The 27,177-nt window shown below is 31.4% G+C and overlaps 1 protein-coding gene across 5 annotated transcripts in view; it reads left to right on the top strand.

Moving 5' to 3' along the window:
* Positions 1-27,177, top strand: part of Phf14 (PHD finger protein 14) — a 278,273-nt gene that overhangs the window by 109,518 nt on the left and 141,578 nt on the right. For 4 of the 5 annotated variants that reach the window (XM_010610531.2, XM_010610529.3, XM_033758255.1 and 1 more), the window contains one exon: positions 13,888-14,005. In XM_010610531.2, coding sequence (XP_010608833.1) covers positions 13,888-14,005 — 118 coding nt within the window. Of the gene's footprint in view, positions 1-6,658; positions 8,064-13,887; positions 14,006-27,177 lie in introns of those variants that run through there. The other variant, XM_010610532.3, reaches the window with a different exon arrangement.

Here is a 27,177-nt window from a genome sequence, read left to right as displayed (position 1 = left end):
TGACTGAAATCTTTCAGACCCATATTCCTCTTTCTGGTTATTCATTTATGTCATTATTAAAGAATCACAAAATTGCCTGATTGTATCAAGGATCTTGTGACATGATCTGTAAATGTAGTTCTTTTTAAAACGAAAGTTGAATTTCATGTAAAGTATTAGGAATTATTTACTGAAGATTTCTTTAAGCATTCTTCTGAAGCTTTTATTCATCAGGAAATAACATTTTGCTCTTCTTTTAAAAATAAGATTTATATATTCTCACTAGATTTATATTCTAATCTAGGTTGTATTTCTTTATAAAGATACTGAAGTCTGTTAGTCTACTCATTCATTAAAAATGTCATATAGAAGCTAGTCATGTGATACATTGCAGTGAAACTGAGGCAGGAGGATCACAATTTTGAGCCCAGACTGGGCAACTTAGCAAGACTCTATCTCAAAATAAAAGTGTGTGTGTGTGTGTGTATGTGTGTGTTGGGAGTAAGGGATGTAGGTCAGTTGAAGGTGTTGGTTTAATCCCATGTACTGCCAAAAAAAGAAAAGTCACGTAGAGAGTATATTAGAGTCATAAGAATTCAGAAGATCACAAGAATATTACTAAAAGAATAAGGGGAGAAGTCTTCATATAAACTGAAATAAAATTTGAGAAGAATGAGTAGTGTGGCGGTCCAGCTGTCACAACATGAACGTATCTGAGTTGGGGAGTGAGGATTGAGAAAGGACAGCACACTCAGTAGTGTGGAGACAAGAGGTCTGATTTATTTTACAGAAACAGCTCCTTTTAAAGGCACACCAACAAGAAGCACCAATCAACTCTTCGTATACAAAGACTGGATTTTCTGACTCTTACAGAGAAGATCAGGTCTTTGGCTTTCTCTCCGAGTTCCTCCCATCACAGGGTCAAAGAACAAATAAATTTAACAAGGTCCTTGAGCCGGGCGTGGTGGTGCACGTCTGTAAGCCTGTAATCTCATAAAACCAGCCTCGATTACACAGTGAACTCCAGGTCAATCCAGACAGAGTCATAGATTGTATCAATGCCTCAATGGTAGAAGAAGTTATTTTTCCAATGTCAAATGCCAGCGGGCCAAGGCCAGCTCCCACAGAGTAGGATTTAGGAGATTGCAAAGGAAGATAGCCCTTCAAAAGGCAGAAGGGACATGAATAAATACATAATGTGGAACTGTAAGAGCCAAATATTCTGTTTAAGAGAACAGGTAGATGAGAGCCTGGATTCAGGCTAGAGATTCTAAGAGGACTAAGGGAGATTCATTGAAGGATGACAAGGGATGACACATGGTTAGCACTTCAGAGAGGTAGCATTGCAGTGGGCTGTGTGACAACTGTATGGGTAGGGGTTGGAGTCTGGAAACCTAGACTGATGGAGGTAGAAATGGAAAGATTTAGAATCATCCAGGAAACAAAATTATACTAGGGTTATAGCAGATAATTAACCAAAAAGGAGGAGGCAAGGAAGAAAAGGTGTTTATATAGTATGCTTTCTCTATCCCCTCATAGAATTCAGTGATCTTTTATATGCTCTAGGATTGCTATTTGATTGCTGCAGTGTCTCTAAGAAGAAAATTATATGACAGATTTGAGAAGTGACCCTGTATCTTAGAATTGTTCATATCTGTGGGGTTTTACAACCATTTAAAGGAACTTGATAGGAACTTTCCATTGATAGCCACAGTGGTTAATAAGGAACAAATTAGGAGGTGAAGTCATTTCTTGAGTTTGTCAATTTTTGCTTGTATTTTCAACCAAGGATTTTCTGGAATATCACCATAACACTGACAAACTCTCATCTTAAATTTTTTTCAGCCAACTCAGTAGTTTTCATGTTAGTGCCTGTTTGTTTCATTGACAATATCTAGCTTCAGCAGTAGTAAACCTGGAGGCTTTTTAACCTGTTTTATTTATATTAGCACTTTGTGACTGTGGGAAAAGATTAAGACCCCTAGAGCAGAGACCAGTTTATTAAAAAAAGCTAATATTTGTAGACTCATAGTGACTGGTAAAAGCAGCCTGGCTACTAAATTACGGATTATAAATTACAAATACCATATTATAGGTATGTGTAGTTGAATTTCCTGATTGCCAGATTACTTACTATCCCTACTGTGCTGTCAGCTTTGTTGAATGCTTTGTTGAATGCTTTTTCTAGAGATAATTCGTAAGGCTAGCACAATTCTCATCTGAAAGTTTACCTTCCCTTCACATTCTCAAAGGTCATTGTTGGTACCCAGGTATCTAACTCAGTGACTTGTTCAGAATCATTACACTGAATTAGAATCAATGACGCGTGTACACTCCTAAATCATAGCACATTAGTTTCGTCCTCTATTTCTGCCTACCTTTTCCTTCCCCTTTCGCTAGCCTTGAGCTATCAAAATGGTCTTGAGGTGAAATAAAGACTTTAACATTTGCATTTAACACTGTGCGTGCACGTACTTAGAAAATGTGAATCTGTGTTTCACTTACTCAGTTTTTCCGTAAATCTAAGATTATCCTAAAAAACAGTTTTAATTTAAATATATTTAAAGGACAGTAAGTAGAAACTCACATTTTTTGAAAGTTTTGTTCATTATAAAAATATATTTACAAAGGCTGAGGATTTAGGTCAGTGGCATCATGCCTGCCTCACAAGTGCAAGGTCGTGAATTTGATCCTTGGTACCACCAAAAAAAAAGAAAAAGAAAAACCCCCAAATTCATATATATATATATCTCAAACATACACGTATATATATTTATTTACAAAAAAGGTACATTATTTACAAAAAAAGGAACATTCATACTGTATCACTTATCATTTTATAGCATTTAGTGTATTTACTTTCACAATTTTAAGGGATTCTGTTTATAACATTTAAAAAATCTGGCTATTAAACATTATTTGATGCTAAAATATCAATATTTCCATCATAATGTATAAAGGTAGCTTAAATGCCACTGAGTTTTTCTTAAAGCATTATACTGATAAGATTTGTATTAAAAAAGAAAATATTTACTTGTGTACTTTTTCTTCTCTAGTTAGGTTGATGGGTGGTTTTGTTAGACATAGGAATGGCTAACCTGCCTCACACATTTAGTGTTTACTGTATAACAGTCTTTGACTTTAAAATCAACATCAAAATATTAAAACTATTATTTTGTATATAATTTTGTATGATTTCAAAAATATTTTTGGTAGGTGTTTTAAGTATTTGAAATTTGAAATTTATTTTTTAAGTAAATGAAATAGAGTCACATAATTTCTATTTAAAGAAAGCAGAAGCCTGAACATGGTATATATTACATAGTGAAGTGTGGTACTTCTGAGATACTCAGTTTTAGAAGAGAAATCATTGTAACTCAAGCATGTACTGCAATTAAATGTTTTTTGTTTTATTCATTTATTTTTCAGCAAGATTTATTTTTGCAATTTCTGACTCACTTTCCAATGCAGTATGTTAATATTGTTAACTGTCCAAGATTATTATATATATTAATGATTACATTAATCATTTTGAAGGAATGAGAATCTAGTTCTGGTTCTTTTCCTGGACAGGTAAATGACTTTGAAGTAATTTTCTCTATGAAGTTGTGTTTAACTTTATTTTTTCTACACATTTCCTAACTTTTATAACTCGGAGATTCCAAAACAACATATAATTCTGGAAGGAAACCTGGAATCTGTAATCTCAGTATTCATTTGAAATTTGAGTTATCTGCCCAGCATCAATGGGGACACAAGCAGTGGGGGAACAAGCTTCTGCCGAAGGTGGACCCATAAACCTTTCCATGTTAAGGCAGCTTTGGTTAAAATTGGCAATTTCTCTTCCCAAGTAAGCACACATGGCTTTACTTAAAAATTTCGGTGCTTGGAATCATACGAAACAATTATAGCACAACTTCTAGTCTATATTTTCTGATTTTTCTTTCATTCTTTTCTAAATTAAGCATTCTTCAGTGTTTTTAACAAGGTTTTGATTTATATTGGTTTTGTATTGCTTTGGATGCATGAAATATGTAATAATGAAATAAAATGTGAAATGAATTTAAAATAAACATTGCATACAAGTTGGAGAGTTGATAGGTTTTGGTGTTTAGGGAATAAGTGTAAGCAGCTCATTTTTTTTTTTTTTAGCATTTGTGACTGTACCGCAGAAAACTTTTTTTGGTCTGGGAATTATAATAGTACTCATCTTAGATTATTAATATGTCCCAGACCTGGCTGTCAACTCTTTAGAAGTGTTATTTTCATTTCATTCTTATAACAGTCATATGAGATATAGGTATCTCCATGTTATACATGAGGTAACTAAGGTACAGAGACTCTTAACAATGTCAAATAAAAATTGTTCCAACTACACATTAAATTATATTATGTGAAAAGTTACATTACATAAATTGTAATGTACTAAAATATAATTTTGCCCTTCCACAAAAATAATACTCTAGTGTGTGACAAGTCACTGGCCATCATCTAAGATGCCAAAATTTATTGAGGTCTTATGTTCCAGTTACTGTGATAGTGTTTTCCCTATTTTATTTTATTTCATTTAATCCTCACAATAACCTTATAAAATAGATACTGATTTTATCCCTATTTTGTATTGAGAAAACTTAGGTGAACTGCTTGCCTGAAATCACGTAACTAAAAAGTGCTGTAGCTAGAGATTGAATTTAGGCTGTCTTGATTATAGTGCTTATACACTAATTATTAAGCATACGGACTCACCACACTACGCACTCTAATATATTTAGGACTGGGGATTTAGCTCAGTGGTTGCGACTCCTGCCTCAAAAGTGCAAGGACCCAAGTTCTATCCCTGGTACCAGGAAAGAAAAAATGATCTTCAACTAATATATTTGACTTTCTCAGGACAAAAGTAGTAAACAGTTCCAGCTTCACAGTATGGAGACTGTGTTGATGATACTTGTATGCATCAGTGAAGCCCTTTGAAAAAAGCTAATTTTCTTCTATTTTTCTTTGTAAGTAAGCTTGTTAGGTCAATATGCAAAGCCAGAACTTGATGTTTAATTTATAATACTGCAGTGTTTTATCCTGGAAAAGCAGAAGCCAACACAAGGCACACTGCTTATTCCAGTATTCCTGGAGACTTAGAGTTTAACCTGTTGTTGCACACCAGTAATCCCATCACTCTGGGAGGCTGAGACAGGAGAGTCCCAGTTTTGAATACAGATTGGGTAATTTAGTAGTTTAGAATTTAAAAAATGCAGAAAGGGCTGGAGATGGAGCTAGGTATTAAGACTGTAGGTTGAGTTGCCAGTACTAAACAAACAGACAAACAAAACTAAATTGATCTAGAGAGACTGATTGACTGACTTGGAGTTTTAATGAAATTTGGAATGGAGGAATATTAGCAATAGCTCCTTAGTTTTCTCAAAGGTAATTCTACTTGGATTTAATTGAGATTTAAAGCAGATTTCCGTGACATAATTAAAAGACATATCAAATGCAAATATAATTTTTGACTCCTTTCCATCATTTATGCCTGTAATTCGAATTAGTCGAACTTCTATTAATGACATGGTTGCTTCCTCTTGCATTATGCTATTCCAGTAGTTCTTAACCATCCAGCAAAGCACTTATCAGAATATCAGATTCAGATTGTATTCAAAAATCTTCACTTAGAGCCTGAAATACTGAGAAAAGTTAGCATGTATCACCTTATTGTTCAGCAAAATAATTCAGTTCTTTCTTTTCTCATGTTATTTATAACTGCCGTGTTTCTTTGAAAATTGTTTCTCAATATGTTCTTTTTTTTTTCTTGTGCAATTTTATTTTTGCTTTCTTTGAAAGTTATTCAGTTGGGCATAGTAGCTCTCCTCAGTAGTGCTTTGTCTATGTGCCACTTTTCACTTTCTTTTTCTCAATGGAACTTAGAAGCATTAAACACATCTCTAATTGTTAAGTATAAAAATTGAACTTTTTCTCTGCATGACTAACATGGCAATTTCACCTCATCTACACAGATGTGAAAGTCTCTTGTTTGCCAGTTGAAATGTTACTTTTAATCATTAAGCACTTAAAATTTCTCTTAAAGATTGAGAACAAAGGTTGCAAAAAATGGTGACCAAAAATTTCCAATACAGAAGATGGTGTGGGTCCAGGGATAAAAACCATTTGAAAATTCACTCCCTGAGGCTTTTGGAATGTAACCAGTCCTGTAATAGCCTGATTAAGTTTCCTGTTTGGGCTCAGTTAAATCATTTACTTTCTCAGGCATTGTTAAATGGCCACATTTGGTGAAAAAGTAGCAAACTGCTATTTTTTAAAAACCTTATTGATCAAATATATCTTTCTCTTTATAATTACAAGCCCTTTATCTTTTTATATTCTTTTTTGTTTTGGTACAGTAGATTTATTTTGGCAACCAAAAGTAATAAAAACAAAAATAATAGTAGTAGTAGCAGTAGTAATACAAGAGGAGGCAACTCAATGTTTCAAAAGGTAAAATAGTGCAGTCTTAGTCAATGACAACCTGCACAAGATCATGGCATTTAGGTTTAGGTTTTCTATCTCTTTGGACCAGATTATATGTTATTTGAATCTGCTGTGGTATAATTAGTATGTTTCATAAAACATAGTGCAGAGCTGCTGTGATCTTTAAATGTTAATGTTCTTTTCTTATCACTTTACTGTGTAGATACCCTTCATGAGACCCAACTCTGCCACTGCTCATCCTCGGAGGCAATCCTGGAAACCTCTTTTATAAGTGTGATTTTAAAAATGTGGATAAAACTCTCAATAGAGTACATAAAGTAAAGGAGAACAGCTATCTTGTCCTTTCTATAAGCTTATCACTGCAAAAAGTTGCCTTTGCTTGTCAGGTTTGGATAGAATGTAATTGATTGGATTGTTACTTAGTCTGACAGGGCAATTAATTTGCCTGTGTCGATTTTTTTTTTTCCTTTTTCTCTTTTGCACTAATCAGAAACTAGATATGTGCGTTGTTGCAAAATATTGGATGAATGTCTTGTGAGAATTGTCCTATTAAGCAAATGTTTTTCCTTCTTGCTTGTTTGGCAAATGATGATACACAGTGTTTGGACTCTGAAGAGTTATGGAAGCCTCTGGGACTTAAGTGCAATATTACATACTGTCCCTATTGTTGAACAGTCCAGTAACTAACAAGAAAGACGATGCTTTCCATTAGTCTGCTACTCTGTTTCATCCAACTTACTGCATTTATTCATATATGAAATCCTGCCACATTGGAAAACAACTATAGACTCATACTAAATGTTATTTCCATTGAAAGACTTGTGAACCATATGACATTCTCTTCTTTAACTTATTATTCCTAGTATGAAATCACTAATATTAGCATGAAATTTTCAGTTTTAAGCTTATAAATACGAATATATCTGTGTTGATCTCTGGGTATTTTTTAGAAATACCCAAATTTTAGTCATTGTTTTATTTAATATGAACTTTTTGTGCTCAGGATAATTTTATTTTTTCAACCTTAAATAAATATGAAGCTATGAAATGAGGGAGATACAAAGCTTGTTGATTATACAACCTGCCAACTGAAAGATCATCAGCATCTGTATCTTTCCAGAGGTTTGCAGAATTAAAACTTGTTCTTCAAGCTTTAATGATCCAGTTTTAAGTCAACAACAGAAACATTGAATATTCCATCACTCAGTCTTGAACTGACATAGAAGAGACTATTTGCCTCATTGAAATGCACATATACAAGTAAATTGTCAACATATCTTCCAATTTATTAATGTGATTTTGGACTTTTTTTCAGGTATAGTGGCAATTGAAAGTTGTTGAAACTTTAGGAATAGAGTAGGCAGTGTATAGATAATCAAATACAAGTATGATTATAAAGTTGCTGTATGCTAAGAATCTATAGTTATGATTGAATATTTAATAAAAGTAAAATGTGTATAATTACATATGAACAGATTAACTTACTGAAGCTCTCATAACATTGGATGAAAGATGTCAGTATCCTTTAGCAAAATCAATGTTTTTTAAGAACAAAAAAAGTGGGCCGGGGATTTGGCTCAGTGGTTCCGCCGCGTGCCTTGCAAGCACAAGGACCCGAGTTCGATCCCCAGTACCAAAAAAAAAGAACAAAAAAAATGAATTATTCATCACTAAGTTTATAAAATAATTAGTAGTTATTATAGCTGAAATCTAGATGATTTTAAGAAAAATCACACATTACTACTGTCTGAATGCACTATGCTAATATATTAGACCATGACCCTCTTTTGGTGTATGGGGAGAAAACACTAATGATTATTTGGGAGTTTTTGAGAAATCATTAGGTGTTCTGGTTTTAGTTTCATTGTTAATCAAAATCTTTTTCAACGTGATTCTAATTAGAATAGTCCATATTTATCATTTTCTGTATTACAATTTTCAGCAGTATATATGCTCTTTCATATGTGATGCAGCCATAAGGTCTTTGTCACATGTTACATTAATAAGATGGTCGATTCTGCAAAAATGTAGAACTTTTGAAGGAAGTAGAATGAAGCATTTTTTTCTGATGATCTCCGAAACGCTCCTGTATTTCTGTATTACAGAATTAAACCTAGTCCATAGATGTTCAGTTGCTATTCAAAGGAAAAGTTAATGCATGCATCAGAAAATCTCATTGAGTGTTGATATTTCAAAGACAAAGAGAAAATTACACACGAAATAATTCATGGTTATTTCCTACAGAATAGGAAAAAGAGGAACACTAAAATATTATAAAGGAAATTAAATATTTTTGAAATATAAGGAGAATGACATGGTACTCAATAGTTGTTATTTGTAGACTATCAAGCATCAGAATCACAGGAAGATTTCTTATAAAATACAATTTCAGGCCCTAGAATCCTCTATGTCCTCTCTCTCCCTGCCTTACTCCTCCCCGCTGCCTCTCTGGAGTTTCTGATTTCAGTAGGGCTTAGTTCACAGGGCATGAGTAGATGGAGATCAGTTTATTAAACAATAAAGCAGACATGTTTCAGATAGGAAAAGTTTTAATTTTCTCATGCTGTGATGTGTAGTTTTATATGAATTGTTTTGTTTCATTTTTTAAAAATTTCAATTCTAATCTTGTAATCTGGCTGCTACAGACATAACTAACTGAATTAATCCATTCTTTGTATGGCTATAAAATACAGGTTCAGATTTGAATAATTTTCCAAATAATTTTCAATTAATAAACATTTACATGTAAAGATATTTTTTAGTTCTTTTTCTAACTATTCACTCATTATTGCCTGTGATAGAAACTTGTAGTGACATTAATGAAATAGATTCATTTCCTCCATTAATCTATTTGTGAAATACAATTTAAAAGAGTGTGAAATTATCTTGTATAACAATGCTCATGTAGGTGATTTGCACTAATTGTAAATTGAAAGGAATACAAATACTGTATTTATTGGTGTGAAATGTTATTTAATATTGATAGAATGCAGAATTTTGTGCACGCTTGTATTTTAAAAGTGGTTTAACTAAAGGACCATAGTCCTTATTTATGCCATCTATTAAGATGTTTAGTTGAAACAGCTGACCGTTATTAAGTACAATAATCTGTCACTATTGGTCCATAGATTTTTGTTAAATGTTTGAACTGCTACTGATATTTTTATTTAAGAAATACATTCAAGACTAATGTTTTTTATTTTTCCTGTTAGGAATTTTTGTATAAAAATGATAAAAAAGTCAAGAATCCAATCTTACCAATTCTCTTGGTTTTTACAAAAGTGCACAGGTGTAATAGTATATCTTTTCAGACAGTTCTTTATTTTAATTTATGTATACTTTTAGGAGATCAGAATAAAGTATTTCATTGACTTAAAAATAGTTGTGAAGATCAACTTAATAAAAAAAATGTACAACCTTTTAAAGTATATACCATGGATTTTCTTCTTCCTGAAATTTAGCTTCTCATCTGGCTATAAATTATTTGTATAGGAGATGTGCTTAATTGTTTCCATTAGTTTGTAAAAAGTACTTAGTTTAGCCCCTAATAGACTTATCAATCAGAAATTAAGAGAGTGAAAGAAACTCTTTAAAACACTATTAGCCTGAATCTTAGGCACAGGAGGAAATATAAATCATTTGTTTCTTTTTTACTTGTTTGCATATTGTCAGTAGTCAGTAAACACTAAAGTGATTGCTTGTAATGTGGATCATAGCACATATAAAGAGAAATCATTTTCTTCCTTGTCTAGGATGCTCTACTTAATTATGTGCTAAGTGTTCTAAATACATACAGAACTGTGTTTATTCGGTTGCTGCCTTTTGCTAAGTGTGTAAAGGACCATATAAAGCTGCTTTATTAAGTTGTATCTATATCCAGTATAAAACCAGTGTCTAGGAAGTTATCTTTAAGAAGAATCTAAGCAGTTAGTTTTCATTTTATCTTCCAAATGGTTTTCATTTATTTTGTTTAAAATTTAAATGTTACAATGCACTATAGTGTTAATGTGCACAATGTATATTAATCTTTAAAGATACTTCTTTAAGTGTCCAGTTTGAATTTTGTTTTAAAAATTCAGTGTTTATTTAGAGGTTAGTTTTGTATTATCTTTTAATTTAAATTTTAAGACATTGCTGTCTTATTTTATAATGTGCTACTGGTATAATTGTTTTTATTAGTCACTTATTTAATAAACTATTGTGCTATATCATTATACTTTTGTGGGTCAGTGATTCTTTTTGCAAGCTTTATGAAAACATTTGTATGATTTTTTTGATGTGTGCTGCAATTAATATGTTTACAAGTGTGTTAGATATAGAGATAGTGATCATAAAATCGATCAATACCTACTTTAACTTGATTACAGTTAATGTTTCTAGGTAGTAGATGATTATACATTCATATGAAAGGTCTGTTTTGATCATCTACACTGTTGTTTGATTTTGAGGATCCTCAGTGGTATCTTTCAGGTTTCTGTGGTGTATTAATACTTCTACCATTCAGGATAGTATTATTCCAGCATAAAAAGCTATGGACTTTTTTTAGTTTAGTATTCAAGTGTAAAAACAAATTGATTTTTCCCCCATGGAAATAATTTTAGAACTCTCTAGAAGCAGCTTCATATTTGCTTTTTTTTTTTTTTGCTTATTAACAAAATGACTTCAAGCTTGTGTTATTTCTTTTTAATTTTTCTTTTGCAGGAGTTTGGGAGTTGATAGATAATTAACCATTCCATTTCTGTTTATTCTTGGAGCTGCAGTTTTTACTTATTAAAGAGTGATTCAGAGCTTCAGAGAATTTTTTTTGTCACCCTCATTTCTCTGGGTCCATGAAAAATACATGTCAAATGAATCATTCTGAAAGGTATACTTATGAAGGAGTCGATCATTAAGGATTAGATTATTTTTAGATAACATGCACTTTAAATTATCTTCTGACAGAGCTAGCATATAAAACTTTTCTTTCCCCTTTTCACTATTTCTTGACTTGAATGAAAGATAACTTGATTTTAAAAGTAATTGAAAGTAGTTACAAATTGGAATGATCAGTGTAACAAACTCGTTCTTAGTATTAGGTGGAAATTTATAACCATAAAAACAAAAATCACCAATGTAAATGAAAGTGATAATGAATTATGATTAACTTTAATATTCATCGCAGTGTTTTCCATGAGTAATATACTAGAATTAATTAATCATAATTATCACAAAGTTATAAGGTAAATAGGTAACAATTTGATTACAACTCTTCTCTTGTCAAGAGGTAGGAATATCAGCAATCTGAATGATATGGAACATAAACTGTAGTTAACAACTGACAATTGCATGACTCAGTACAAGTTATCATTTTCATGTTTTTTTTCATTGTCAGTTTTCTTCATTAATAGTTTTCATGGCTGGTTTCTGAATTCACAATAAGTTGTTGTTGGGAAAATTATGCTTAAACAAATAACTCTGACAAGTATTAGGAAGTGGGCCGATAGTTTTCAAGCAAGTAAAAATCCTGAAGACCTGGGAAAAGTTGAATATAAGAATTGAAACAAAACACAAAACTAACAATATTCACCTCAGATATATTGAGGCTGACACAGATATATTGCAGCATCTATAATTCATACTGTTGACCCTAATATGACAAAGATAAACTATATTTAATACATTCCTTGTTTCATCATTTAAATTTTCTGTCAGGGATTACTGAAGTGTTATTTTCATGCTTGAAACAGTAAGCACTCAGCTATCTAGAAATCTGAACCTTCTCATAAACTCAGAAATACATACACTCTTATACTTCTGTGTTTAACATAATTGAAATCTTTATTGAAAGTTAAATAAGTTCTGTAGAGAAAGAACATGAATTTGTATAACCTTGCCATTTGTTCTCCTTGTTTTATATTTCAAGTTTATCTATGTATCATCATTTTTTTCTTAATGCTAGAACAACAGGTATTGAACACTACTTTTAAACATACTTTTGAGTGGTTTGAAATATTGGCTTATTGAAATAAAGTCATTAGTGCTATTTGATTTTATGTATTTCTATAGCTAAAATTATAATAAACATTTTACTTTTATTTCTTGAGTCTAAAATGTTGTGAAAAGATCTGTACACTTTTTAATCCATAAAGAATAAATTATAGAGAAAAAATGCACAAGTTTGTGACCTAATTGTTTTAAATTTCATTGGATCTGAATAACTTAGCTAAGTTCTTTAACTTTCCTGAACCTCTTAATTTCCAAGTGGGACTTTGAGAGATTGATTTTTTACATCATGATAATGAAATTTTTACTGAAAATATAGATTTATAGATTACTTTATTGTGATGATTTCTTAAAAGTCAGTTGTGTGGTGTTTAAGAATAGCTACTATTTTCTTAAAAGTTATTTAGTAGCAATTTTGCACTTATTCTAGTAATATGTGTTTTCTAAATTTTTCCCTTGGTTCCATAGTTTTAGACCTCTTCTGAGTTTTAAATCAGTAAGAGATAAACAATAAAGAGAATCTGACAGATTGGTTGAGAAATTATTATTTTTGAATGAAAAGCCCAAAGAAAATGAGGAGTATAACTCATTCTGTAAGATGAATACATCTCTGTTATGTGTTGTTAAATTTTGGTCTTGTTATTCCAATTGATGCAAAATTCTTTTATAAAACACTGAAATAATACACATTTTTCTTCATTGTCAGCAGGATGAGATTGTCTGAAACGAAGAATAGGTATGGTAGTTTTCTTAGATTTTGTACATCGTAGGTGGCAAGACACTATCAAAACATTACAAGTTTTGCAGTCTAGTAGGAGGTACTTTGAAAAGTCAAATACACTGAAACTGACATAATTTTTACCATTTTGTACATTAAGTATTCTGTTATTTAATGTAAAAATTCCTTTTATTTGCTGTAGATTGCGTTGGCATGCTATAAACAATAGAAAGTTCATCTGCAGTCTACCATCATTTGAAAAAAGAGACAAATGAAACATAATTTGGCTAGCATTTACTGTAGCCTAGTAGAAGTCTGTAGAATTTTAAAATTTTAAAGATAAGTATGTATTGGACTGAATTCATAACCATTGAGTTACATATGCTAGGAAATATTTTATACTATCTAATAGACATGATTAATTCTTTATGTTCAATATTGAAATTGTGATTAGTTTTGAGCACATGATTATACACATGCATTCATTTTTATGCTCTTAACATTTCTATCAGAATGTTTCAAATAAGAGTTGTTTGAATTCTATTGTTGCTTTATTTCTAAAACATTTATTTCAGGTTAAAATTGTTTTCATCATAAATATTAATTTAATATTGTGAGCAAAGGATAGAATTACCAGTGTAAATTGAAATGTACAGTAGTTTTTATTTTTATCTTTGAAATAGATTGTTCTTATATTATTTAGATATACCATAAGTCTGTTTACCCTGCAGGTGTGATGAATGCAGACTTTGCTACCATTTTGGCTGCTTGGATCCTCCTTTGAAAAAGTCTCCTAAACAAACAGGCTATGGATGGATATGTCAGGAGTGTGATTCTTCATCTTCTAAGGTAAAGGGGAGAGGACTATTTAAAATAGGATTGTTTCCTTTCATTTGATAGCTTTTCCATATCACAACTGAAAAAGAATCTGATTATGAAAGATGAACATTTTAATCTAATTCATGCTAAAATATATTGTGGTGATTTTAATGCTCTTAAAATATGGATTTGTAACTAAATGATATAAATCTCCTCTATGGACTATTATCTATGTTACTATAGCAGAGTAAACAGTGTTCTAGTAACCAAAAAAAGGGTCTCTCTCTGCTACACAGAAAAAATAGGAAATAGCAAGAAAATACTATGCTAAATCATAAGAAATTATGTTTGCCTACAGGCTCTCCAGTAAAGTCCATTTTATTTTATAGATAATTTGTCTTAAAATATAATGGTAAACTATGAAAGTTTTATTAGGTCTGTTCCTTAAAAAACAAAACAAAGACTATTTCTTGTATCCTAAATTCTATTTCTGATTTTTTTTTTTAGCTAAATAGAAAGGGTATAATTTTGATAAGGCCATTCAATAATTTATTCCCTAAGACAAACTCTCAGATTATTTCTTTTGACTATCAACACTTTAAATTATGGTGATCTGTAGTTTAAGATTATTGTTTATTTCTTTAAGGTTTATGAATGAGTACTTTGGCTTTTCATGCTTTAACTCATGTGACAGATATATTAAATACATTTGAGTGAAGACATGATGGTCGGCTGATAAGTTGTTCTTTTAAAATAAGAATGAAAATTATGTATATGTTGTAGTGTGGACTTCACTTTAAACTTTAACTGTTAAAATTTTTGTTCAAATTCCGTGTAATAAGGAAATTAAATGCCATGTGTACTCATACAATGCTCATGTTTGGGCAGGAATTTATCTTTCTAGTAACAAGCCCCCCCCCCAACCCCGTGGACTTTTTGAGGGCAAAAGTCTTCTGATTTAGCAACAGTTTACCTAAAAGCAGAATGACTCTTCTATCCATATCCCAGGAAGTATGACATTGATAGTACTTTCCTGATCTTATCTGTTCTTCATAAATTTGGGCAGTTATTTTATGTTCCATCATAATTGGCCAGACAAGGGATACACAGCACATAGAAACTCTCCCATAGGCTCCGCTTCAGAGGTATTTGACTAAGCTGCCATGTGGGCAGGGCACTGTGCTTGTGCTCAGTACAGCTAATTCGTAGCTACCTGTTACCATGCGTTAGGTTTTTTCCTTCTTACTTTTTATAGCATTGTAAAAATCACATTCTTAATGACCACTATAAACTTGTAAAAGCAATGTACTTTTTTTCTTTTTCCACCTCACCTCTTACTTTTTTCTTCCACTTTTGCTTCCATTTACTCTTTCAAGCAAAATACTTGGAATCCTTTCCTTTTCTCACAAAGTAAATCACTCCTGAGTCCTATAAAAGTTTTCTTGCTTAAATATTTTTTCACTTTATTCTTACTTTCCATTCCCTACTACTTTTGCCATGATTCTTTGTCGCACTGTTTCTCTCTCTTCTGTTTTAGAAGCTATCTAAATAGTTCTTACAGACTCATTTCCCTCTGATCACTTCTTTTCACTAGAGACCTCCAAGTTGAGTGCCACACAAAGTGACAGTTATGTCAACTTCATTCTGTATAACGTTGTATTTTAATTTTCATGTCTGAATGTTTTATAGTGTACACATTTTAGAAATAAAAAGCAGGTATATAAAACTTTACAAAGATGTTGTTATGTTTGAGTGTATATTTAATATTTGATAAATAATGTGGCATATTTAGATAGCAAACATCCTGTACTGTACTACTTCCCAAGTAATCTTTCTGAAATATGATTGTCGTGACTTTGTTTTGACTATCATGGTAATTTTTTCACCCTCCTACATATTTTAAATATTTAAAAAAATCAGAATATTAACACAATACATTATTGCCATTAAATCTTTAGATTTCATTCAAGTTTTGTCATTTGTTCCATTAATACTTTTATGGCAAAAGGATCCAGTATAGAAATTGTATAATGGACTTAATTCTCATGTTTCCTTTTTCCCAAATCTGGGAAGTTTCTTTGTTTTCTTATAACTTTCATTACCTTGCTGCTTTTGAAAATTACAGATCAGTTGTTTTATAGAATACCTCTTACTTTGTTTTATTATACTCTTGTGAGATTAGTACTCATTTTATGGACCTTTAGTAATATGTAATACAGTGTGCATTTAACACATAATTTTAATTAGAAACTGTGATGTTAAATTTAATCACTTTACTGAGTTGTTTGCTAGACATCTCCACTTGCTTCTTTCGAGATAATGAGTGATTATGGAGAAGAGCCTTGAAACCATGTAAATATCCTATTCCTGATCAGACTTTCATTTTTTTATTCTAGGCAATGAATTATTGTAGTTATTATCATTAATTTATTTTGATGTTAAAATATCCTAAGTTTGACTAATGGAAGCCATAAGTGTCAGTTGTCTTTTGGACTTGATTTCACCAATCTTCAGTAATTCTTTATTGAAGGTGTTCTAGGCTTGACTTGCACTTTTGCTTAGTCACCTGCTCTTGAAATCAGCTATTTATTTCTCCAAAGAAGCCATATTCCTTTTAATGGAAAACATTATTTAGAAATAAAGATCTGATGTATTCACATATATGTGTATACATTCATACACAATTTTATATCTATATTTCTGTGTCTTTATAGATTCGGAAAATCATTTCAGTGTTGTGCAAAACTGTCTCTGAAAGAAAACTTGTTCCCACTGCCCTTAGTGTGTGCTCTCAGATGAGGACCCCCACATGGATGCACTCTCTCATGTGCTCTAGCGTTCCTCACAGACACCTATGTTGCTTACCAGCTAGAGGCTTTTCACTGAAATGTTCATGAAGAAGATAGAGACAGGATGGGGATGGGCATTTATATGCAGTCTCCATAGATGATTTCCATAAGTGGTCAGAACAAGAACAATTGTTTTACCTATTTTACAAAATTTTTAGTTATTAACAAAATTTGATGGTAAAAATTAACTTTTTAGAATTTTAAAATAAATATACACTGTATGTAACCAAAGTCAAATTTAACAAATTGACATTTTAAAATTATGTGTCCTTAAATAGAATATATAAAGTTGGGTTAATATTGTATTTTTTTAAAATAAGATATAGTTCACTATTCAGTCTTTTCCAAGCCATAGTACTTGATGTAGCTCTCAACAAATTTTGTATGCTGAAACACCCACAATGAAGATGGCTTGTGTCTTGACATGGCTAACTGAACATGAATAGATATTTCCTTTTAAAGTGCTTCTCCAAGTCATATATAGTCACAAGTGCCAGTGAGGATTTAAGTGCACGTCATCTACTTGACAGTGACTGTGCCACTAACTTATTATACTTTTTCATCCTTCTGTAAGCTGTGTTTTGTGAGAAGCTAGAGTATACATGATGGGTCATTATCCAACTACTACAAGATGAAATGTCTTATTTGGTTCACTTATTTTAGTGAGCTAAGGTAAGATTTTTCTAGTGTACTACACTTGGAGCAGTAATAATTGTGAATTCGTATGTATAGAAACTCATGTAAGTCTTCTTATGGAAGATTTTCTGAAACTACAAATGCATGACACTAGCTGAGGCAGGTGGTCTTACTTCATAACCATTTGTATTAGAAATCTTTGAGCAGGAGGGCTGGGGATTACAGTGTTTTAAATTTTTGTTTTATTTCTCCCATTTTCTGCATTGAGCAATTTAAAGCCCATAGATGATATATCAAAACTATATATATGCATTTATTTTTAAGTACAACAGCCATTAGAATTGTGCCTTTTTACTAAATGAGCAGAACAGTCTTTCCAAGGAGTATCTTGCCACAGTACATTAAATAAGTACATTTAATTGACTCTAATAATATTGGAAATTGAATGTCTAAGTTTTATGTATTGTGAAGATTTATGAAAAATATAAAATGAAAATGAATTATTATTTAAAGTTCTCTTAAATTTGAAGCATATAACTGACTCATAAAAAAGGACTTTTTAATATTTTAACTACTCATTTGACCTCTGGGATTTTATGTGACATTTGGTTTAGATTTCTGAATTTAATTTCAATATTGAAATTGTTTTCAGGTAAAACTTATACCACTTAACACCTAAATTCAGTATTCTAGCATTTGTGCAACAAGCATGAGAGCTTACAAAAATATGCTTTACTGAACTTTATTGTGGTTTGATTTGCCTTTTTACTGTTAGAGGTAAAAGTCTGGAAAAGAATTCTTTTACTGTTTCCTACAGTGCTATAGAACAAATCTGTAATAAGTGGTTGGTAAACTACTAAAAGGTTGAAAATTAAAACTGTGGTATGGCTGTTTTCTTTAGTGGCTGCAGTTTTGCATTTTAGATTTCCTCTTTGCTGGTGGGAAAGGTAAGGCTCACAAATTTCCAGGTGATCTTCTAGTCTGGGACCAAATTCAGGATATTTTAAGTTGTTCCTACATTTTGCCTGGAAGGCAAAATAGAGTAAACGTCTTTTTATCCTTTAATTTCTACTTGAATACTATACTTTAGGACTAGTTGTAATTTTTTGCCATTAACAATCCCACTAATAATAGTCAATACTGTACTTTTTTTTTTTTTTTTTTTTTGGTACTGAGGATTGAACTCAGGACCTTGCTCTTGCGAGGCAGGCAACAGAACCACTGAGCTAAATCCCCAGCCCTACTTTTTTTTTTTAAAAAAAAGTGTTTAAACCAAACATTTGTGTCTTCAATTGAACTGATTTATTTGTCATTATTACCTATTCAAAGAAGTTGTTTACTTGGTTGTCCTAGACATGTTTTCCTAAATCTTTCCACTGGTAGTATTTTTGTCAAGTAACAATTTTCAGCAAAGGAGATTTCTTACAGAGCATTCTTGATAATAGAATCGGAATTAGTGCATAGTTACCTATTTAGTTATGTAATCTAAGGTAATTTTCATGACAGTCATATAATACATTTAAATATATACTTTAATAAATCATGGCTGTGTATTCTTTAAGGATCTTTTTGAAAGCATTCCTTTTTTCCAGGTGAAATTTCGTAATGTTTATGATATATATATATATATATTTATATGTTTCTATATCACATTCACAGAAAAAGGAAAATGCTTACTAACTTCTAAAAATAGACAAATGTTTCAGATCATTGTTATAATTTGTAGGATTGAAAAACTAACTTTTGTAAATTACGCGTACTACAACAAAGTCATTTAAACAACCAAGTCATTTTCTAAGTTAGGTGGTGTGTGGGCCTCATGCTCTTACACAACATGCTACGATATACCATATGTAATAAGAAACTAAATCATAACTGAGACAATTAATCAAAGTACAGTGGGGTGCCAGACATAAAAATGCCTTTCAAAAGTCACCAACTTCATACCTTTTGTTTAAATAACACTTTATATTTTTATTTGTACTATTTTAGAGAAAAAGGTCATTTACCTAGTAAAAATCTGAGAGTTAAGCTAAAGAATAAAATATTCTTTACAAAGCTTTTAAAAAAATTAATAGAGAATATTTTAATATCATTAACCCAGCAGTTGAAATATTAGCTCTTACTTTTGTAATAAACTAGTGTGTCATAGGTCATAATGTTATAAAATTCAGAAGGATATGGGATATACTAATAATATAAACTTTTTATTCTGGTATTTATGTATAATGTGAGTAGAAGACACAAGATCATTGTAGGTAGATAATTAGTCTTAGAATAAGTAAACTACCCTATGCTTAGAGTAGTGAAAATAACACTTGAGTAGTAGAGAAGATTTAAATTCTGTGTTTTTTATATACCTTATGTAGATATAATTTGTTAAATATTTAGTTTAATTCATCATTTCTTAGAATTATTCGTCTGTTAGAAAAATTTTCTTTCTAACCTATATATTGTGATTTAGGAAATATATAGCCTTTATAGGAATATAACCAAGACAACTTTCAAATCTACCCAAAGGAAATTCAAAGAATCAACTTCGATAGTTAATAGAATTTAGCTCTGAGATAAAATATATTTAAAAATTCGAATCTGGTTTTTATAATAGAATCTTTATTAAAATTGAAAAACAATTATAGATTGGGGTTGGAACATAATGAAAGTACATTATGTTGTTATGTTACTTTCTTTTTAATATGTTCATTTTTGACCTTTCCAAAGTAGGATTTATATCTCCAAGCACTTTGTATCTTTAAGTAATAATAGTTCTTTTTTCTATAAACTTAAATTAAATTGATGGAGTTTTTATAATCTGAGGTATTGCATTGTAGAAAAAAAAGTAAATTATATAGAAAGTTGAAATATGCTCTGTGTGGTAGACGAGAGTAATACGAGGTTGGAAAAGAGATGGACTGGGTTCACATCTCAACTATTTAGAGTGCATGTGACCTGCAGCATATCTTGGTGAGTTTCAGGTCATTTATTTATAAAATGTCAAAGGGCAATGCATGGAGTTACAGAGGTAAATAACAAGTAGTTTAGTTACAGAGAAAAGTTTAAAATTAGTGATAATGTTGTGATCTTCAAATGTAAGAATTTTTTTGAAATATAATCTGAAAAGCATTTTTTCTGTTTCACTTTTTGCCTTCACATACATCTAAATAAAAATCTTCCTATCTCAAGAGTTTCATATTATATAGAGAAAAGTCCTGTCTAGCTTTTTTATGCAGAAAAATATCCATTTGTTTTAATTTTCTTGCTAGAATTGAGGCAGTGAAAATTATCTTCATCATTAAAATATTTTATATCAGGGTACGATGGATTTCTAAACTTTTGGGGGGCACTGGGGCTCAAACTCAGGACCTTGGGCTTGGGAGGCAGGTGCAGTGCCACTGAGCTAAATCTCCACTCCTAAACTTTTAAATTATATACTATCCCTTGAGGTACTTTTCTAAATTTATTGAATATCGTTATCAAAGAGTAGATACTTTTTCTATTTTATATAGAATTATAGTTCTCTGCAAATCACACAGATAATGTAGCAATGTGTTTATAACATGCAGACAACTAATACCTAGGATATATGAAGAACTCAAAAAAATTATATCCTCTCGAAATAAAAGACCCAATTAAAAATTGGCAGTTGAAATGAATAGGCACTTCATGGAAGAAGTAGTACAAATGACCAATAAATACATGAAGAAATGCTTAACATCATTGGCCATTAAACAAATACAAATTAAAACAACACTGAGATTCCATCTTATCAGAGAAAGAATGGCTATCATCAAGAAGTCTAGTATCGAATGTTAGTGAACCTGCCAGGAGTGGGGTGGTGAGCTGGGGGCTCTCTATGTAAACTGGGAGGGCCATTGTGAAATCAATATGAAGATTCCTCAAAAAACTGAAACTAGAAATTCCATTTGACCCAATTGTTCCACTTGTAGGTGTCTTTCTGAAAGAGGTAAAGATGTTAGTTACTACAGTGATACATGCCTACCCTACATGTTTATAGCAGCACAGTTCACAATAGTTAAATCTTGGAAGTAACCCTCCATCAACAGAGAAGGGATAATGGATCTTTACACACAGTGGAGTCCTACCACTGTGTAAGTACGACCATAAATAAAGATAAATTTGAATCATTTGTAGGCAAATGGATGCACCTAGAGACCATAATGTTAAGTGAAGTAAATCAGACATACACACTTAAATATAGCATGATTTCTTTTATATGAAAAACCCAAATTATAATTAAAGGGCAAAATAAAAGATAGGTAATAGGAAATAGGGAGATAGAACTCTCTCCAGTGGGAAAAGGATCAAGAGATAGAGGGAGATAAGGGTGAAGTGTGGGATAGGGAGATGCAAAAGACAATACATCCTGTTATTTTTGGATTTAAATACTTTCAAAGATGTCAATATGGGAAGTTCTGGGTTAGCATTCTCGTATTCCTTGTGGAGACTGGACATTAAGGTTATTAGCTTTTGGAGTGCACTGTGTAAACATGTACCCAATTTCAGACCATGGTTTCTTGCTTTCCACGTGCCTGTCATATTTATGCCATTTACTTGAAGTAAGGAAAGCTGTGCTTATTCTCATATGCTACTGATTCTTTTCTTTTAGAAAGGTAAAATTAGTGTGCATGTTTTATTTGTATGAGTAAGGGACAGTGATTTATATGTGTAAAATTTTCAGAACCATACAGTTTTACATTGCCATTCTCCTTTTTGCCTGCCAGCTGCTTTTCTAATTACCAATGGAAAGAACCATTAATAATATAGTTCCTTAATAATAGCATATATGTACTTTAAAAATTAAATATCTTTCTGGGAATAGCAGACATGCTGCTTTTAACACTTATTCCATTGTAAAGATGCTAAATAAAGGATATTTTAAGACTGGTCCATACTGTACTCCCACTGCTTATTTCAGTTTAGTCTAGTCTTGTTCCTTAATAAGTTATCACTTGATAAGGCCCTGTGAACATCTGTAGGCCCATAGGTGTGCTGAATATAACTCTGTTTCTTGTAATTTATCAAGAATAACAAAAATATTTAATTTATATCATAATTTGATGTCTTCATTATTTTTACATTTTTATTATCATCAATACATGTTTGCAGAACACAGTGATTACAGTCATTGTGGGGAGTTGGTAGGAACTCCTTGAGGGGAGTTATAGATAGCACATCTTAATTCTTTTTGCATCCCCTTCCCCTGACCATCCTCCTTGCTTCTTTAATTACTTACCAATTCATATGTCCAGATGCTAGTGATAATCCCTCAAATGTAGTCTGCACCATGCACATGCACCATGACCTTCTAAAGTGCTATTAAATGTACAATTTGGAAGCTCCACACAGACTTAATAAATCATATCTGAAATGCTACTTTAGGAACATTTTTGTAAGCACAATGGTCATAAGTACAATCATCAAATCTTAAGAACTGTACTGCTTTTGACTCTTTTAAATTTGGCCTTTTTACTTAGATTTGTCTGTATAGTTTCACAGTCTTGTTTTCGTTGAAGTATTAAGTATCCAAAATCAAAACCCCAATAATAGACCCATTGCATGACAGAAAAACTTTGATTTTAGGATTTAATGAGCCATATATTTTATTTGAGTGACTATTTCTCAAAAGACAGATTTTCTGCCTTTTAATATATTACCTTGTGAGGGCCAGGGATTTAGCTCAGTCATATTGCGCCTGCCTTGCAAGCTCGAGGTCCAGAGTTTGATCCCTGGTACCAAGGGGGAAAGAAAGAATTACTAAGTTACTTGTGTCTAATAAATTTATCATTCATTCATTCATTCATTTATTTATTGGTACTGGGGATTGAACTCCAGTCCTTGAACTTGCGAGGCAGGTGCAGGAACCACTGAACTAAATCCCTGGCCCTATCAAGAAATTTTTGTTGGTATAAATTTCTTTTATTTAATGGTCTTGTACTACAAGATTTAAGTGACATTTATTTAAATAGGCAAATACGTGTCAGCTCGATCTCCAACTAAAATGTTAATCTAATGATATGTCTATGTATACTGTATTTGTGGTATGAAACTCTTGAGTTTTTGGTTTTTGTTTTTTGGTACTGGAAATAGAACTCAGGACCTTGCACTTGTAAGGCAGGAGGCAGAAACATTGAGCTAAATCCCCAGCCCAACTGTTAAGTTTTTTAAGGCTAAATTAGTAATTCAAAATTGTAATTTTGTTTACTATAACAAAACTAATGTCATTTATATAATACCTTGCTTTAAAAATACACATTTCTTATTATTTTTCTCCTCTTTTTCCTACCCCATAAATCCAAATTCCTAAGGAAATTTGGAATCAGGAAAAAATTATATACATTAAAAATTATACGCATAAATATAGGATATAACAATTGTGGAATTTTTAAGATAATTTTAAAGAGATGAAAAATACAGTAAATTACCTGCAGTTATGGTGCCTAAAGATACTACATTTCAGGTTATATTTTACTACAACCTTCTTTTAAAAATTGTAGTCATAGCAGTTTCTGTTACATAAATTTTCTTCATATAATTACATGTATTTCATGTAAATTCTTAAATGGTCTTTGCTAATCCAGGTTTTAAGTGCTGTAGAGTAATCATTATCAGGCATACATTCTCAGTGTAGTTTCAATGTGAAACAGTATGAGCATGTTAAAATAAGAAAACACCACACTGCTACTAATAATAGCAGTTAATATTTATTGAACACTACTTGTGCCTGGCATTGTCTAAGCATTTAAAATGTGTGCTCATGTAATCCTCGCACAGTTTTAATGTGGCTACTGTTTTCATCTCCTTTGTGTAGATGGAAAAAAAATGAAGTTCTGAGAAGTTAAGCATTACGACAGCTCTGAAGTGGTATAAAGTAATTCAAACATAGATCTGCCTGATTACAGAGCCCATGTTTTAGAAATTAGCTGTCGTATGTGCATTGAATGGGTATTTTCTATTCCATATTGCAAGAGATTCTCAAATTAGAATTTTTCCTAAAACCATTTTAGGTTTCACTATGTAGATGACTGTTGTATTATAAACACCACTAGTAATAGGAAAAGGAAAAATACCTTTATTTGTAAGCACAATCTATTATGGTCTTTCTAACAGATAGGTGAATAAAACTTGGACATTATTTTTGAAACAAAAATAAATGAATAAAAACGGTCTTACTCTAAGATGTGGAAAGATATGAAAAATAGTTTAACTCCTTAAGGCTCTTTCTTCATAAAATTTAATGAAATAGTTGTCTTTGTTAGGGGAGGTCCCAGCCAACAATGTGGACAATTTATATCAACCCAGAAAAGTTTAATCAGTTGAACTTGGAAGGAGGTGAGGAAAGGGATTTAGAAGTGATTTTACTCTCTCTGGCTAGGCACTAATTAGGTACTGCAGCTCAGATGAGTCACATTTTACTAGGTGAAGTTTGTCAGTTGTAAAAAGAAACCAGAGCCAACTACAGTGTCTCTTTGCAGAGATAGTTTTAAAAATTTCTGCTTTGTACAGGGTCAGCCACATTGTGTACAACTGGAAGAGTTTTTTCCTTTTTCAATAGCAATACTTCTTTATAGTAAATATTCCTATTTGAAAACAATATCCTGTTGAAAAGTGAACTAGATACAATCCTGTTTAGAATCATGTGAATACTTCTTTTGCTGACAGGTCTTGTGTTGATTCTTTTGTTTAACCAGACTATGAAATTACTGCTTCATCTAAAAACCATTACAAAATGGTTCCTATATTATTGACAGATAACATTTTCTATAACTATTTTTATTGTATTTCTACTTTTGACATAGCATAACTTACATTTCCTTTTGTAATTTCAGTCTTATATATGTTGTTGTAGTTTAAATATTTTGTTCTTTTTCTTTCTCCTTTTGGATTATATTTGTATGATAAATCGAATCTTGAATCACCTAAGATGCACCTGTTTTAATGTTTTTTCTGAAGGTTTCTTAAAGGCTTATGTGGTAACTTCATTTATGTTAAGTTGGCTTTTTGTTAAATGTACCTTCAATAATGGCTACAAATGATTATGTGCTTCACTGGTTTAAAATTCTTCAAAGTATGCTTATAGAGGTTAAAAATTTTTACCATCACTTTGTAAAGTTCAAGCAGTATTAAAGCATTTTGTCAGCATTTCAATTCTGTGTTCTTGAGTGGTCAGCTATTAGAAGAGAAATAGTATTCTTTACATTCTGTTTCCAAAGTCAGATTTTAAAATTTAGATTGTCAGATGTACAATACTTGTAAATTTGTTTCTAGGGTGCTTAGGTAGTTTAAAGCAGATCATGAGTATAAAGTATTCCAACATTTTTGTATTTTGTGATTTTAATGCAGTGTCATCAACCCATAACAAATCATTGATAGTGCAGTTTAAAATTTATCCTAGTGTCCAATCATTACTTTAATTGTAGTTATTTTTTCCCACTATAAATCTTTTCAGAAGTATGAATGAAGTAGATATTTCTAAGCAACGTTCTGTAATATTTTACAGGAATGTGAAGTGTTGTATTTATATTTTTCTACCTTTTTCTGTGTCAGGGAAGTCAACACATTATAGCATAAAAACTATTAAAGAACATGTGAAGTACTCTCTTGATTGTTCATTTCTTCTCGATACTATGCATGTATCAGATTTTGAAGTGAGAGAGTAACTTCCTTTCTTCATGAATTAACTGTTCCAAAATTCCCAAATTATCTTTTTTGTATTCTTTCTCCTTTCACATTTCCAAGCAATATTTGAAAACATTAATACATTTGTCTTCCTTTATCAGTAAAAAGCCTTGCTAATAAAAGAACCTCCCTAATAGGGTCAAGTAAAGTTAGTTTTGGCAATATAGAAAAAAAATCTTGCAATCTGAATTTGACACCGGGCTTTTCTAAGAACCTCCTTACATAGATTCAAGTACTGCTAGTTGTATTTTTTAAATTCACCATAGTAATATAAAAAAATTTACTGTCTGCATATGACATTTTAAAATAGAAACTCTTCAAATTAATTTTAAGGAGGATAAAAAGAAACAACAGAACTGTCGATAGCATGTCTCCATGACTCAATCAAGGTCTTTTCTCTGTTTTTTTTATTTTTTTTCCTTCTTAATTATCCCTCTTCTTCTTTTCAAACATTTTGTACCAATTGCTCAACTCTTATCAAGACCCCCAGGGCCAGCATCCTGCTCTCATTTTCTTCCTTTTTAAAAACTGTGACTTAGCATTTTAATGTATGCCTTTAAAAATACTAAAGTCTCCCTTTATAAGTGCCCAGCTTTCTTTGGATGGACTATATTGGTTTATGTTAGTGGTTTGTTTGTTTTTGTTTTTGTTTTTACCAGAAATTTATTGACTTAGGTTTAGTACAAATTCATGCTTCCTGATTTAAACCATGCCTCATTGCTGTCTTTTGTGAACTCATCAGATTTTTAAAAGAAGATATTTCAAATCCTCACATATCTCAGGTCTTTGGTTTTTATTTACAGTATGCTCCCTTTTTCAAGATAATCTTATCTCCTATTTCACTGAGAAAAAGGGGCCATATTCTTATTTTCTCCTCTCAGTTTTAAAAATAATATTTCTTTACCTTAATCTCTTATCCCCAAAGAAAAAAACTACTTTTTTTTCCCTTTAGAAGCTAGATCTTTATTCTCATTGAGCCATCCTACGAACTTCCCTAGTCACTCTTTTCAGGGGTCACTT

The sequence above is a fragment of the Fukomys damarensis genome, unplaced genomic scaffold (assembly GCF_012274545.1).
Source record: "Fukomys damarensis isolate Sample0158 unplaced genomic scaffold, DMR_v1.0_HiC HiC_scaffold_4, whole genome shotgun sequence".
NCBI lineage: Eukaryota > Metazoa > Chordata > Mammalia > Rodentia > Bathyergidae > Fukomys > Fukomys damarensis.
The sequence above is the reverse complement of the archived record's forward strand: the minus strand, read 5'-3'. Positions and strand labels throughout refer to the sequence as shown.